Source organism: Stegastes partitus, unplaced genomic scaffold (assembly GCF_000690725.1).
Source record: "Stegastes partitus isolate 25-593 unplaced genomic scaffold, Stegastes_partitus-1.0.2 Scaffold2140, whole genome shotgun sequence".
Taxonomy (NCBI): Eukaryota; Metazoa; Chordata; class Actinopteri; family Pomacentridae; genus Stegastes; species Stegastes partitus.
In genome coordinates, this window is record NW_007579871.1 from 55,484 (window position 1) to 69,318 (window position 13,835).

Consider the following 13,835-nt stretch of genomic DNA (forward strand, 5'->3'; position numbering starts at 1 on the left):
GTTTTGTAAAATTACAGAAAATACCAGAATCACATTTATGTGGTTGTTGAGCCCAAACATGATCTTCTGGAGTGCAGTAATTATAATAATAATAATAATAATCATCATAATCATAATCATTTTATATAATAAGTTGAGGTAACTTTATTAAATTGTTTTATAATAATAATAGTAATTGTTGTTGTTGGGGGAGCTGATGTAGTAATAATACGTTGATGTAACTTAATTAAATTGACTTATTAATAATATTACTACTAATAACAAAAATATCTAATAATAATAATATTCTTATTGTTATTGTCATAAATTGAGGGAACTTAATTAAACTAGATTGTCGTTATTATTACAACAACTAAAAATAATAATAATAATAATTATTGTTATTATAAATTGAGGCAACTTAATTAAATTGGATTAATATTACTACTACTCATAATAATTATTATAATTATTATAAGTTGAGGTTAATTAATGAAATTGTATTATTATTATTTAGATTTTATTACTATTATTATTATTTTATTTTTATTTTTTTTATGGGCTGTTTTTCTCTCTGTGTAATTCCCCGGTATGATCGGGGGTCCTGCCGGGTGTCACCGGGGGTTAATCTCGGGTTAATCTCGGGTTAATCTCGGGGTAACCGGAGCGGAGCGGGGCGGGCTGTCCTCTCTTTACCCCCGGACTCGGGCCAGCGGCGGCGGCAGGCGACGCACCGTCACACGCACTTGACGCACGCTGGCGGAGCGGAGGCAGAGACCCGGCGGAGGATGCTGCTCACACCGGCTCAGAGGGGCTGTCTCTGCGGGCTCATGCGGCAGCCAGCGGCGGTGCGGGAGTAGCATGCAGCGGAGCGGCCCGGGAGTGCTGCTGCGGCTCGACTCTGCCTGTTCTCGGCGGCTGCTCGCTCCGTGATCGTTTCCAGGTCAGAATCCGTGTTTCCTGTGCGGCGTGTTTGTGCTGAAAATGGCCGGAGATGGCGGCGCTCTGAAGGATATCAATGAGATTAAATCCCAGTTCCGGACCAGAGAGGGCTTCTACAAGCTGCTCACCCTCTCCGACTCCCAGCAGCGGGGCGGGCTGCCGCGGGGTCCGTCCGCCGGAGCCACGCTGGGCCCCGGGGCCGGCCCCGGTCCGATACCCGGCGGAGGGGTCGGGCTGCTGCAGGGGCCCGGGGCCGCCGCCGCCGCCGCTGCCGCCGCCGCCTCTTCCTCCTCCAATGCCGCGGCCAACTCGTCTCCGGCGGGCTTCCTGCCGCCGGTGCGCGTCTCCATGGTGAAGCTGCAGCCCGAGGACCCGAGCGAGGAGTCGGAGCGGGTTTGCTTCAACATCGGCCGGGAGCTCTACTTCTACACCTACACCAACATCAAGAAGGTGAGCTAGCGCTAGCATGCTAGCATGCTAAGCTGCTGCTGCTGCTGATGCTGGAGCCGCTCGTCGTGTCTCCGAGCGGCTCCTCTCCGCCTCTTATGCAACGCAAGATGGAGCTGCTGCTGCTGCTGCTGGCGGAGCGGCCGGATGCGGGGAGCCGAGGAGGCTGCGGGAGGCTCGGACAGCAGCTCCGTCCGAGCCTCCGGAGCTGCAGCGTCCCGGCGGTGAGAGCTGCTCCTCGGCTCGCCTTCGGAGGCTGCAGCTCAGCGGGGACGCTGCAAGGTGAATTATTAATCAGCTCAAAGTCAACATGTTGTTGATTTTCATGCAGAAAACCTTCATTAGCGCCGCAGCCTCCATCAGCAGCTCCATCAGCAGCTCCATCAGCCTGAGCTCCAGCAGCTGCTGCTCAGAGCTGCTGACAGGCCACAGCCAGCTGCTTCCTCCAGCATCTCTGGTCCACAGCTTGTTTTTAGCATCACTAGCTGTCCTCAGGGTTACAGCTGATGAGGAACCATCAGAATGCATGTAAAGGAGGCTGCAGGTCAAAGTGGAGCAGCTTCAGCTTCAGGGTCTTTAGTCCTCATGTGGAACCGGACCAACAGGAGACCAGACTCCACATGTTTCTGGTCTTGTTGCTGTGAAGGAACCTGCAGACGAGCTGTGAAATCATTAGAGTCCGTCCTCTGACACGTCCACACCTGATTCAAAGTGACGCATCTTTGTGTGATCCTCCTCTGATGCCTCAACTCAACACATCAGCTGCAAACTGACGAGTGAACAGGACTGAATGTGAATCAACGAGCAGCTGGATGAGGACAGAGTCATCCATCAGTAAACCAGAACTCATCAGAACAGGGTCCAACGTGGCGCCGGTTTGTTCACTCGGCCGTCCGAAAGATAATCAGTTTAGCCAGATGTAGGATCAGGAGCGGAAGAAGAAGCTGCAGACGTTTCCATCGAGCCGTAAAACACGTTTAAATTCCGTCTTATTTCTATTTGAGTCTATAAAACTGGTCTTTTCTCATCGTTCCCCCTGAATGACGACAGAAAACCTGTTTTCTGAGTCACAAACCTGTTCGGCTGCAGGTTCAGATTCAAGTTTTCTCGTCTCTAGAAGCATTTTTTCCCGATTCTTCCTTCCCGTTCCGGTAACCGGTTCTCTGGTTCGAGGAGCTTCTTGTTTTCAGTCCTGCTGCTTCTGAACTTCTTCCATCTGACAGCTCCTGATTCCACTTTGCTCGGTTTTATTCTGGATTCATAACTGGCTGCGGTTTCGTCGATGAGTTTGTGGACTTCGCGGTTGGTTTTTGTCTCCACTGTTGGATCCGAATCGATCGGTTCGGTTTGCGACGGGTTAAAGGAACGTCTCAGGGATTGTTGAAGCAAACAGGAAGCACCTGAATGAACACAAACTGCTACTTTGCCGGGACTCAAATCTGAACACTTGGTCCACATTTCAGCCTCCTTGGTCTGATAGAAATAGACGGCTTTAGTTCGTGCCTGAATGTTTCCAGCTGGCGTCGTCACTTTTGCTCCGTTTCATAGACGTTTGCGTCGTAACGTGTGTTTAACGTTGTAAAAAGGTGTCGTTTTCTGAACCGAACCAAACAGCGAGACTTAAAATAGCCAATAACAACGCCGGTACTGACCCGTCCACCGCCCCGCCAACCTCCCCACCAGACTCTTTAACTCCAGAGTCTCCTGTAACTGCTGTTGAATATGAATGTTGGTTCTGTGGCTCTACAACACTAGCAGCTTTGAGAAGACGTCTTATTTTGACAGCGTGAGGTTTGGTTGTGTTTGCAATCAGTCTGCAGATGTACGAGGAAGCTGCAGATCTCTGGTTTCGAATCCCAGCTGGAGACCTGTTTGTTTTTTTCTATGCATTTCTTTCCACTGATGATCCACCAATAAACACAAAAATAAACGTTAATTTGCAAAAAGAACCTATTTTCACTTTGTCACTGTGACCGATGGGCTGTAAACTGATGTCAAGAATCTCAGTTATATCCGTATAAAAGTCCATTTTTAATACATTAAATGTGGAAACAGTGAATCCTGTTGGTCGTCTCACGTCTGCTGTCGCATCTCTGGTCATCAATCAGAAGTTACGGATGATAAAATGTTCTTAATGGTGTTTTCAGGTTCATTTCCCAGTCAGCTCGTCGTTATTTATTGGTTGAATTGGAAAAGTCGTCCACTCTGTGTTTGGATGAAAACAGCTTCAGTAGGTTCTGACCCGTAACTCGATGCTTCGTTCGTCCTCGTCGCCGTCACTTACTGACGTCATGCATTTAGCTGTAAAGTGAAACGTCCTCAAACAAACAAACAAACAAACTGCACAAACACACACTGGAATGTATTTGGCTCATTACCACGTCGTCACCTGATCGTTTCATAGAATCGTCCTTTATCAAACTCTCTGGATGAAACTGACAAAAGCGTTTTTGTTTAACTCCACCGACTGTTTCTCTCTGACGGCGCTTCACTTCTGATATTCGCCCGACTTCGTTTTGAGGAGCGTCTCTCAGCGTTAATGTCGTGAATTTCAGTTGCAGAAAACCCAGAAAACCCAGAAAAGCCACGACACCGCTGTGGGAACGTTTTGGTTTTAGGCTAAATGCAAAAAAGGTGTCGTTCAAAGACTCTACTTTGGAGCTAAAAGACGCCTGAAGTACGTCACCGTTGTGACGGTTAATCGTCCGCTGAGGCTTCCTGAGGTTGTGTTAACGATGTCTGGGTTCCACTTCGAGGACGGTTTCTGCTGTTGTGCTGGTTGGTTCTGGAGCTCATTAAGTCCAACTGTGCTTTGCTGTGACGAGTCAAAAGATTCAGATTTAAAAATGAAATTCTCTCCTTGCGTTTCCTGGAAAGTGTTTTGGTGGCACGTTTATGGAGATTTCTGCACGATGACACCAAAAGCACGGGTCTGAGTGTCACATAAGCAGCAGAAATGAGAAAATGTGCTTTTTCTATGTCAGTAAATTGTGTTTGATCCTCTTGTTATGACTCCACCTGAACCTTGACATGCAGGACTTCGGTGTAATCCAGAAAGACTCCCTGCGACCTTTCCGGTTTGCCGTCCAATAACACGAGCAGGTTTTTCCGGTCTTGAAATGCTCCTGCAGCCGCGTTGCCTTCAGGGTCCTTTGTGGCCACTTTCCCTGCCTCCTGTCTGATGCATGTCTCTCTCTGTGTGATCGGTGGATGTCTGCAGCTCCACAATCAGACCTGCTTCACTCTGACACCCTGATCTGGCTGCGCAGCAAATTTCTCAATGTGACTTTTTCATTTTCTCCACTCGATTGGTTTGTCAAAATAAGAAAGAAAAAAATAACACGTCACCAGATAACAAATGTTGCGGGAGTGTGACGCACATCGTCAGCAGATGGTCGTAGCTGTGGGAGGTTGTTGATTTCTGCCTCCTCTGGGACACGTGGCGCCCTTTTAAAGACCTCTAAATGTCCCTGAAACTTGCTTTTCTTGCTTGCGCATGATGGTTTTCTTTCCCCTCGCTGTCGCCTGCAGGCCGTGGACCTCAGCAAGCCGATAGACAAGAGGATCTACAAGGGAACCCAGCCGACGTGCCACGACTTCAACCAGTACTCGGCCACGGCGGAGAGTGTAGCGCTAATCGTGGGCTTCTCGGCCGGCCAGGTCCAGTATCTCGACCCCATCAAGAAGGAGACCAGTAAACTCTTCAACGAGGAGGTATTTGATTAGTTTCCCTGCGTGGCGGCGGGGGGGTGGTCGGGGTTGCAGCTCTCTGTGTTGTTCCGATTAAAGCCTGCTGCAACACAACACAAGTAATTTGTCATTCTTTATATCGATCTTTCTGCCCCAGTTTGGAGGCTGTGATGTTGCCTAGAAATGCACCAGGCTTCACTTTCTGTTCTCCTGAACTGGCTCTTTCTCTTTAATGGGATCCTCTTTAATGGGATTCCCAATTAAATTTAGAAGATCGAAGGTGTGCGTTCGCTGCTGCTGCTGCTGCATGCAGACTCTGTGTTTGTGTGTCTCCTGCATCTGTTCACCTCTCTGGGATTTGCTTCTCTAAATCTTTGTCTTTCTTCGTCTCCCACTTCCTCTCTCGTGTTTCAGTCTCTGCTGGAGCTCGCGTTTGTTTCTTGATCTCTGTGGATCTTCTCTCGCTTCCTTTCTGCATGTTTTGTTTTTGCGATCACATATTTTGCTGACATTGCGGTGACTCTATCTGGTGTTTGTAATATCTTCCTCTCCCCGATCCCCTCCTTCCTTCCTTCCTTCCTTCCTTCCTTCCTTCCTTCCTTCTTTCTCCCTCTAAATCTCTCCCTCCATCCTGTCCTCCTCCTCCTTCTGCCCACCTCTTTCTGTTTTCCAGAGGTTGATAGACAAATCCAAGGTAACGTGTCTAAAATGGCTTCCTAAGTCGGAGAACCTGTTCCTGGCCTCCCACGCCAGCGGGCACCTCTACCTCTACAACGTGGACCACCCGTGTGGCACCACGGCGCCACAGTACTCTCTGCTGCGGCAGGGCGAAGGCTTCGCCGTCTACGCCTGCAAAACCAAGACGCCACGTAACCCGTTGTTGCGGTGGGCCGTGGGTGAGGGGGGCCTCAACGAGTTTGCGTTCTCCCCAGACGGCGTTCACGTGGCCTGCGTGGGTCAGGACGGCTGCCTGCGCGTCTTCCACTTCGACTCGATGGAGCTGCAGGGCGTCATGAAGAGCTACTTCGGCGGGCTGCTGTGCGTGTCTTGGAGCCCCGACGGTAAATATCTGGCTACCGGAGGGGAGGACGATCTGGTGACTGTGTGGTCGTTCGCAGAGAGCCGCGTGGTGGCGAGGGGCCACGGCCACAAGTCTTGGGTCAACGTGGTGGCGTTTGATCCCTTCACGACTTCTCTGGAAGACGACGAGCCGATGGAGCTCAGCGGCAGCGAGGAGGACCTCCACCAGGGGGCGCCAAATAACTCCATGCACTTTGGCCGGGTTCGAACAAGCAGCACTTTGTCGCGTCTTTCTCGGCACAGCTCGAAAGGCGGCGGCTCGGCATCGGTCACGTACCGGTTCGGCTCGGTTGGGCAGGACACCCAGTTCTGTCTGTGGGACCTGACGGATGACGTGTTGTACCCACGCCTGCCGCTGTCCCGCGCCTTTACTAACACTTTTGGACCCTCGCTGTCCAACTCTGGCAGTGGGGGAGTCAACAGCACCTCAGGTGGGGGAGGTAGCGGTGGTGTCGAGGGACACCATCACCCACCCAACACCAACACCGGCACCTCCAACCCACCGACGCTCCCCTTACCGCTTCCTCGCTCCCTGTCGCGCTCCAACTCCCTGCCCCACCCGGCGGTGGCGAACGCCTCCAAGGGCCAGGGCGCCTCCGAGGGCAGCGGGGGAAGCGGAGGAGGCGGAGGGAGCAGCGGCGGAGGAAACAGCACCCCCTTCAGCATCGGCCGCTTCGCCACGCTGTCGCTGCAGGAGCGCAAGTCGGACAAGTCCGGCGGCAGCGGTGGGGTGGAGAAGGAGCACAAGCGGTACCACAGTCTGGGCAACATCAGCAAGAGCAACGACAAGATCAACGTGGCGCCGCGGAGCAACCGGCTGGACGCCGCCAAGGTCCTGGGAACCACGCTGTGCCCTCGCATGCACGAGGTGCCGCTTCTGGAGCCGCTGGTCTGCAAGAAGATCGCACACGAGAGGCTGACGGTCCTGGTGTTCATGGACGACTGCATCATCACAGCCTGCCAGGAAGGCCTCATCTGTACCTGGGCACGGCCGGGGAAGGCGGTACGTCCAGTTTTACTCTTTAATTAGATTGTCATGCTTCTGGTAATTAGTAGTCAATGAGGTACCAGTGAAAAGACGTCTGCAGAGCCCAGCAGTCCAAAATGTGTTCACTGTGAGTGTGATGAGGATTAGAAACAGCAGTTTTAGAAGCTGAAACCAAACATGTTTGTTCTCTGAACCCTCTAAAGGGCAATTCATGCTTCTCATGTCCGAGTACGCTGCTATGCAGCTCTGCTCACGCTGCAGTAGATACGATTGTGTATCCATTCAAACCGAACACAGAAAAACACACGAGGAAACTGCAGCTAGTTCCAGATTTATCATCTTTAGCACCATGTTATTATTCCTGAGGTGAGCTGAGCAGTTTGTGGCTGTAACACAGGATGTCTGGAGATTTAAGAGCTTGGGCTTCGTCGATGGGAAGCTTGTTGAAATCAAAGCACCTCCCAAGTCCAGCCGTGACTACTTCAGTGTTTAGTGGTTATTTCTGAAGGTGTGGATGATGCAGGATCTCCTCGTAGAGTCTCACCTCGTATCAAACATTTGTTTTAAGCAGAACATCTGGCGACTACACTAGAAGGACAACGCTCGGCAGTTGTGTTCATGAGTGGAACAGATGCAGCAGAGTCTTCCAAGCCGACTGACATGGACTAGAAATGTAGTAGAACAACAACTATGCGTCCTTCCACGTGTGTTTTCACAATCAAGGCTTAAAGGCCGATTCATGCTTTCCTGTCCATGCGTCTGCGAGGGTCCATGTGATGAGCAAGTCCACCAGGAGCCCTCTGCAGACGGCCAGAACTTGTGAAGGTGGTTTCTGTCTGCGCTGATTGAAGCTGCTTCAAACAAATGAGAAAAGATCAGGAGAGTCTCCATCATCCAGACCTTTACAACTCACTGTAATCGAAGCAAGCTTTGATTCGTACGTGCTTTCAGTCGACGGTGCCGTAACTCAGTGGAAACTTCTAAGATCTCCAGATGTCTCGCGCTACGTTCATCTCCGGGTTAATCATCCAATCTGCAACCAGCTGCTGTGTCCTGTAGAAAGTGTAAAACCTCCCTTTTCGGAAACATCCTCAGGAGCTCCAGGTGTTGTTCTGTTTGCCGTTCGACCGTCTGTGCAGCAGATCGACCCGTAAAGCCTCGACTCTTACAAACAAGCACACGGACGCCTGCAGACATGGTGGATCTGTTCTTAAACTACTTTACTGGCTCGCTTGGAGGACTCTGCTCCACACATTAGCAGCAGGTCGTAGCTACATATCACACGTTACTGCTGTTGCCAACGTACAGTCGCACGTTCTGGGCCTGTTGACGTATGAACAGAACCAGGAGCTGCGTTCAAAGACATGCGGAAACCTTAAATGACTATTGATTGTCAGAATAGCTGCTGAATGCATTTTTCTGATTTAAGCTAAATGATGACGAGCGTGTCGAGGTTTAAGGAGGATTCAAGAGTCTTTTTTTGAAGTTATGAAGTCTCACATTGAGCTCTTTAAAATATGTAAAGAACCTTCCGCCTGTATTGAGGTCATCCCACGTTCCTCCACTGCGGTTTTATTTATTCCAGGACAGTCCTGATGCAGCTGTAATTAGCCCACTTACTGCTAGTTTTTAGTTTCATTTTCCTGTTTTTATGAACCACGGTAAGTTTGAAAGTTCACCGATTTTTTTTCCGTCAACGAGTTTCAGCCGATTTTTCAGAAACGACTCAACGGTTCGGGATGATTTCACCTTTTCATCAGCGTTTCATCTTATCAGTGGGTTTTTTTCTTTTGTGTCTGACTCTCCTTTGTGTTCTTGTGTCTCTCGTTCAGAACTTGACAGCACAGAACGGAAACTCTCCGAGCGGCACAGTGGTATAGCTGGAGGAGAAGATTTGCACTCGTCCCTCCCTCCATCTCCTCCATCGTCCGTCGTCTTCTCCACCCTCCATCCACAAACTTGGGGCCAACAACCAGAGACTGAACCTCCCGACCACTGCAGTATTATACCCTCAGTATAACTCTCTGTACTCGCCATGACACACACGGCTGGGAAACTCCTCCTGAATCAAACTCGACAGATTTACGTCTTTAAACCGACTCCGTAGCGGATCGGCTTTAATCCAGGCTGCGTTAGCTCCTTAGGCTAACCTCTAGTTCTCCATGGCCAAAAGTATGTGGACACCTCTACGGGATGTTTCAGCTTCCATCTTGACAAGTGGAGCTGAGATCCGTAAACAAGTGGTTTTCAGAGCCTTGACCAGAACCCCGTCCGAGCTGCAACATTCGTGTCCGAGCAAACTAAAGTCCAACATCTGATGGAAAACCTTTTGCAGAGCAGTCGAGGCTCTTCAGCCAGACGATTGGTCGCCAGGAAAGAGGAAGTCGATGTTTTATCTGTAGATTAGCTAAACGGACCAAAGTGCTCTCAACCTCATTAGTCTTTTTATTAAACTCTAAATCTGCATGAGCATCCAGTTGCAGCGTATTCAATCATTTGAACCTGGTTAAGATGTTGAACTAAATTACCTTGAGGAATAAAATGCAGACGAGTTAGCTGCTGTTTGCAAAGTTGACGCTCGACTTTTTGGCCGAAATGCAGAAACGCCGACGACATCTTTGACCTCAGTTGGTCTGGAGTCGAGGCTTCACGGAAAGTCTGAGGCCAAAATAATGGATGAATCCTGGAAGCTTGTTGATGTGGAGCTTTTCTCCTTCTAAAAGTGCCACCAGAGGTTATCGGACCAATTAAGTTTTGGTCTAATCAACAAATCAATCCTGTCATGTTCAGGTGTCCGCATACTTTTGGCCAAAAAAAACAGACTTAAAACACCAACTTTGGAGGGAATATATGTAGAGTTTTGTTCAAAATTCAAATTTCGCAACTCGTTCTTGCTCACAGAGACTCTACCGCGGTTCAGTTCACCATCACGATGGCCTCCTCCATCGACTTCAGACCAGTAGCTCGTAGTCGTCCACCGCTGACGGCTGGTTTTCCAATCAGACGGTAACAAACTAAGTGGACGTCCGCCAAAACCCAGACGCAAGCACCCAGACCAGGATTGACCTTCTTTCGGGAGGAGTTTCCCGCCCGACGCCACCGTGGGAATGACCTTTAATTCCCAGCTTCAGCCCTTCGTGTTTCTCCGCAGAAAAAAAAAAAAAAAAAACAAGAAACAAAACTGCACCAACGTCGTTTCTCCTCCACGTCTGTAACCGAACGGAAGCGACCGGGAGCAAACGTCCGGCCAGGCTCCGTCCCTCCATCCCCCTCCTCCTTCGTGCTAGAGACACTGCGAAAGCCACGGCCATGTATTTAAGTTATTTATTTTACCACGAGACTGTGTAGTAATTTATACTGTACATAATGAAAATACTCTATAAATACAAAACAAACAAAAAAAAAAGGACAAAACGGAATCGATGACTCGGCAGCAGCGACGAAGACGAAGCGGCGGGATGAAAAAAAAAAAAGATGAAGAGTATTAATATATGAAGATCCTTCTATTGTACATAGCAACAACACAGTTATAAATCGAATGTCTGCTGTTTTAGGGAACTTGAAGATGTCAATGTGTTTTTATTTTGTGTGATAGAGTTTCTCCGAAAGCAAGAAGCCCAGGTTTGAAACAGCGAGTCCGTAGAGTCCAGCTGTCGGTTCAAACGTCTGGAGAGAAAAAAGTCAAACACTCAACACACTGTCGCACATTCCTGAAGCGGAGCGGCTCACAGACACACAACCCCGACGGTGTAGCGTCCCATCGGCTGTCTTCATTCCTGTTGCACCTGAATTGCCTCTTGCAGGAGTTTGCACATACAATAAAAACCCCCACAGTCCATCCCGAGCTGCACATTCAGGCTTTTTTGTTTTGTCGTTTCTGTGCAGAAGAACGGCTTCGACGGACCGAAAGGAAACGGGACCGAATTTAGCTTTTGATTCAGATCGAAATTGAAGCATCTAGTAGCTCAAAACGATGAAGAAAACTTGGCAAATGCAAAAAAAAATCTAACAGGATGATGTGAAAAGTGCAGAGAGGCCACGCTGTAAATGAAGTGATCCTTAATTAGCTCAAAGTTCATCCTATAAAGAAACAACAAAAACCAACTGTTTGATTTGCAAAAAGATGAATTTGGGAATTATTTTCTGGCTAAAATTGCGAAATAAACTCCTGATTAGCAAACAAAAGTTTATTATTTGCACTTTCATAGTTGTTTTAAAGCAGACGAGGCGAAGTTTATGCTCTTTGAAGCTGCAATTAGTTGATTCATCAATTAGTGCGTCGATTAAAGCATCAATTAGCAACAGTTTGTGGTTAAAATGACAAAATACTCTCCTGTTATCTGCATTTTAATCGTTGCTTTTGGGCAGATGTGTGTAAAAACGGTGAATTAAGTTGATTCATTAATTAGTGCATTGGAAAAAAACAACTAAAGTCACTTTTAAAAACCTTTTTTTTCCCCAAACATCATGAATATCAGCGTCTCTAATGTTTCTCGTTAAATGTGTTGAAGCAGCCTGATGTCGTGAAGCTTCCAGGCTGTTTAATCACAAACATGAAGCAGCTTTGATGAAACTCGACTTTACGAGAAGTCAGTTCGATAAAAACCTGAATCGTTTGGATTTAGCTGCTGAGCTGATTCGGTGCAGCGACGACGTGACGGTTTGATGTCGTGCTGCTTTAGAGGCTCGTTATGAAAGACGTTAACGGACTGAATGTTTGATTATTATTCTCTCAGAAGCTGCAGCATCACTTTGAATTTTTTTTGGGGTTTAAACTTCCACCTGTGAAGCTGCCGAGCTCTTTATTCTCTCTTTATTCTCTCTTTATTCTCTCTGTGTCGTCGTGTCGTCGGCCTGCCACTTCCTTCCTGCAGAGTCAAGGTCGCGCCCTTGGAGCGCTCATCCCCGTCGCCATGGCAACGGCATGTCCGTCGCCTCCGGACTCGACGTCGGCGCCGAATTAACGCCTCGACGTGGAAACTGATCCTCGGCGGTGAACAGGCTTTACAGCAGCGCAGGTTTAACTCGTCCTGATTCGTCTCCGTCACTGGTTTTAATCGTTCCTTTTCTGGTTTTCTTCCATTTTTGACTCTTTCTGTGACGTTTTTCCTCCTCGACTGCAGATAAAATGTGTTTTCTCTCCTCAGCGGTGAAATCAAATCACTGTAGCGGCTGGATGTTTGGTTTGAACGTGAATCTTCAGCTTTAGCTCAGATGAAACGCTCCATCCTGCTGTTCGATGGAGCGTTTTATCTGCAACAGGAGCAACAAAAACTTGCCTTAAAAGTCATTTCTGAACTTTTTTTTTAACAATTACTGACTAGATTTAAGTTTTCTTGGAAGAACATAAACTAAAGCTAGAAGTCACTGAACCGATCCTGTGACCCGCCGATGAAATAAGACAAAACTGTTTCCGTGGCGACAAATCTTCAGTTCTTCTGTTTCTTCCTCGTCTTAGGAGGCGTTTATTTTGGTTTAATTGTCATCGAAGCCCAAATTCCAGTTGAATCAACTCCGGCTGTGGCCTCAGTTCAGTCTGTGGGGGTTTAAAGTTCAACACAAACTCTAGTTTAGTCGGATTTCGGAACTCCGACTTGCTCAAAACAACCTGAAATCAGAGTTAAAGTGTCGGAGAAGCTCAGAATTCACTCCAGTTTATTTATAAATCCTGCAGTTGTTTTGGTTTCAAACAGATAAAAACAGAGTTACGGCTGAAGTTTAAAGAAATCCCGAAACATCCACTTCTGGTTTTGTGTTTTGCTGCTGAAACAGGAGAGAAGTTTAAAAGTCACGCTTCATGTTTTCATGTTAAAAGACGGTTCAAGGATTTATTCAGCCGCAGAAAAGATTTAAAGTGACCGTCTGCAGGAAGAAAGTGCAAAAAAACAACAATTAGACGGAAATCAGAGCCAAAAATGTGCAAAAAAATTCATCCTAATGTCACTAAATTCAACTAAAATCAGAGTTAAAACGTGAAACACCCGAAGAAACTCAGAATTCACTCGAGTTTATTAACAAATGCTGCAGTTCTTTGAGTTTCAGATGATACGAGACGCTGCAAAAAATCGATTTCAAAAATAAATCGACTTTAAAAAACAGGATCAGACTGAAGTTTGTGCATCATTTAGTAAAAACAAGAAACATCCATCTCTGGTTTTGCTGCTGAAAGAGGAGAGAAGGTTAAAAGTCAGGCTTCATGTTTTCATGTTAAAAGAAGGTTAAAGGATCCATTTGGCTGCAGAACGTACAAAAAACCAACAAAAACCAACATAAATGTGGGATGAATTCGTCCTAATGTCACTAACACTAACCCTCTCGAAGCCTTTTTTCTGCACAGAAATGGTTCAAACCTTCAGAACAAACATCAGATTTATTTCTGTTTTATCTTGTTTGTGTGAACTCTGCCTCCTCCGTCATCACCACACACACACACACACACACACACACACACACACTGGTTGTAACACACACACGCCGTCCCTGGACAGCCGAGCAGCAGAACGACGTCACCGTGTTCGGTTTGTAAATGGAGATCTGTTATTAAAACGTGAAACCTGAAACGCTCGTCTGGTCTGAGTTTGTGACGATAAAAAAAAAACACAACACGGAGCTCAAACGGACGCACAAGTTACCAACAACGACACCGTTTGTGTTGTTAGAGTTTAAATGTTGTGTCAGAAGCTCCTGCAGGGAAAAAACTACATGAACC

The 13,835-nt window shown here is 47.6% G+C and overlaps 1 protein-coding gene and 1 long non-coding RNA gene across 2 annotated transcripts; both read left to right on the top strand.

Moving 5' to 3' along the window:
- The first annotated feature begins 847 nt into the window (after positions 1-847).
- Positions 848-11,311, top strand: LOC103374086 (WD repeat-containing protein 20). The gene is made up of 4 exons (XM_008304117.1): positions 848-1,371; positions 4,900-5,082; positions 5,732-7,141; positions 8,959-11,311. Exons 1-4 carry the CDS (start codon positions 964-966, stop codon positions 9,004-9,006), a joined length of 2,049 nt encoding a protein of 682 aa, XP_008302339.1. The 5' UTR covers positions 848-963; the 3' UTR covers positions 9,007-11,311.
- Positions 11,312-11,341: 30 nt separating this feature from the next.
- LOC103374088 (uncharacterized) lies at positions 11,342-13,686 on the top strand. Its single transcript, XR_521107.1, has 2 exons — positions 11,342-12,944; positions 13,344-13,686. It is a non-coding gene; the product is annotated as an uncharacterized LOC103374088 (long non-coding RNA).
- Positions 13,687-13,835: the final 149 nt, after the last annotated feature.

Bases quoted from the DNA above. Each gene is read 5' to 3' on its own strand.
- LOC103374086 (XM_008304117.1), top strand. From the start codon at position 964: ATGGCCGGAGATGGCGGCGCTCTGAAGGATATCAATGAGATTAAATCC. The intron at 1,372-4,899 runs GTGAGCTAGCGC...TGTCGCCTGCAG, and splicing joins CCTACACCAACATCAAGAAG to GCCGTGGACCTCAGCAAGCC. The intron at 5,083-5,731 runs GTATTTGATTAG...TCTGTTTTCCAG, and splicing joins GTAAACTCTTCAACGAGGAG to AGGTTGATAGACAAATCCAA.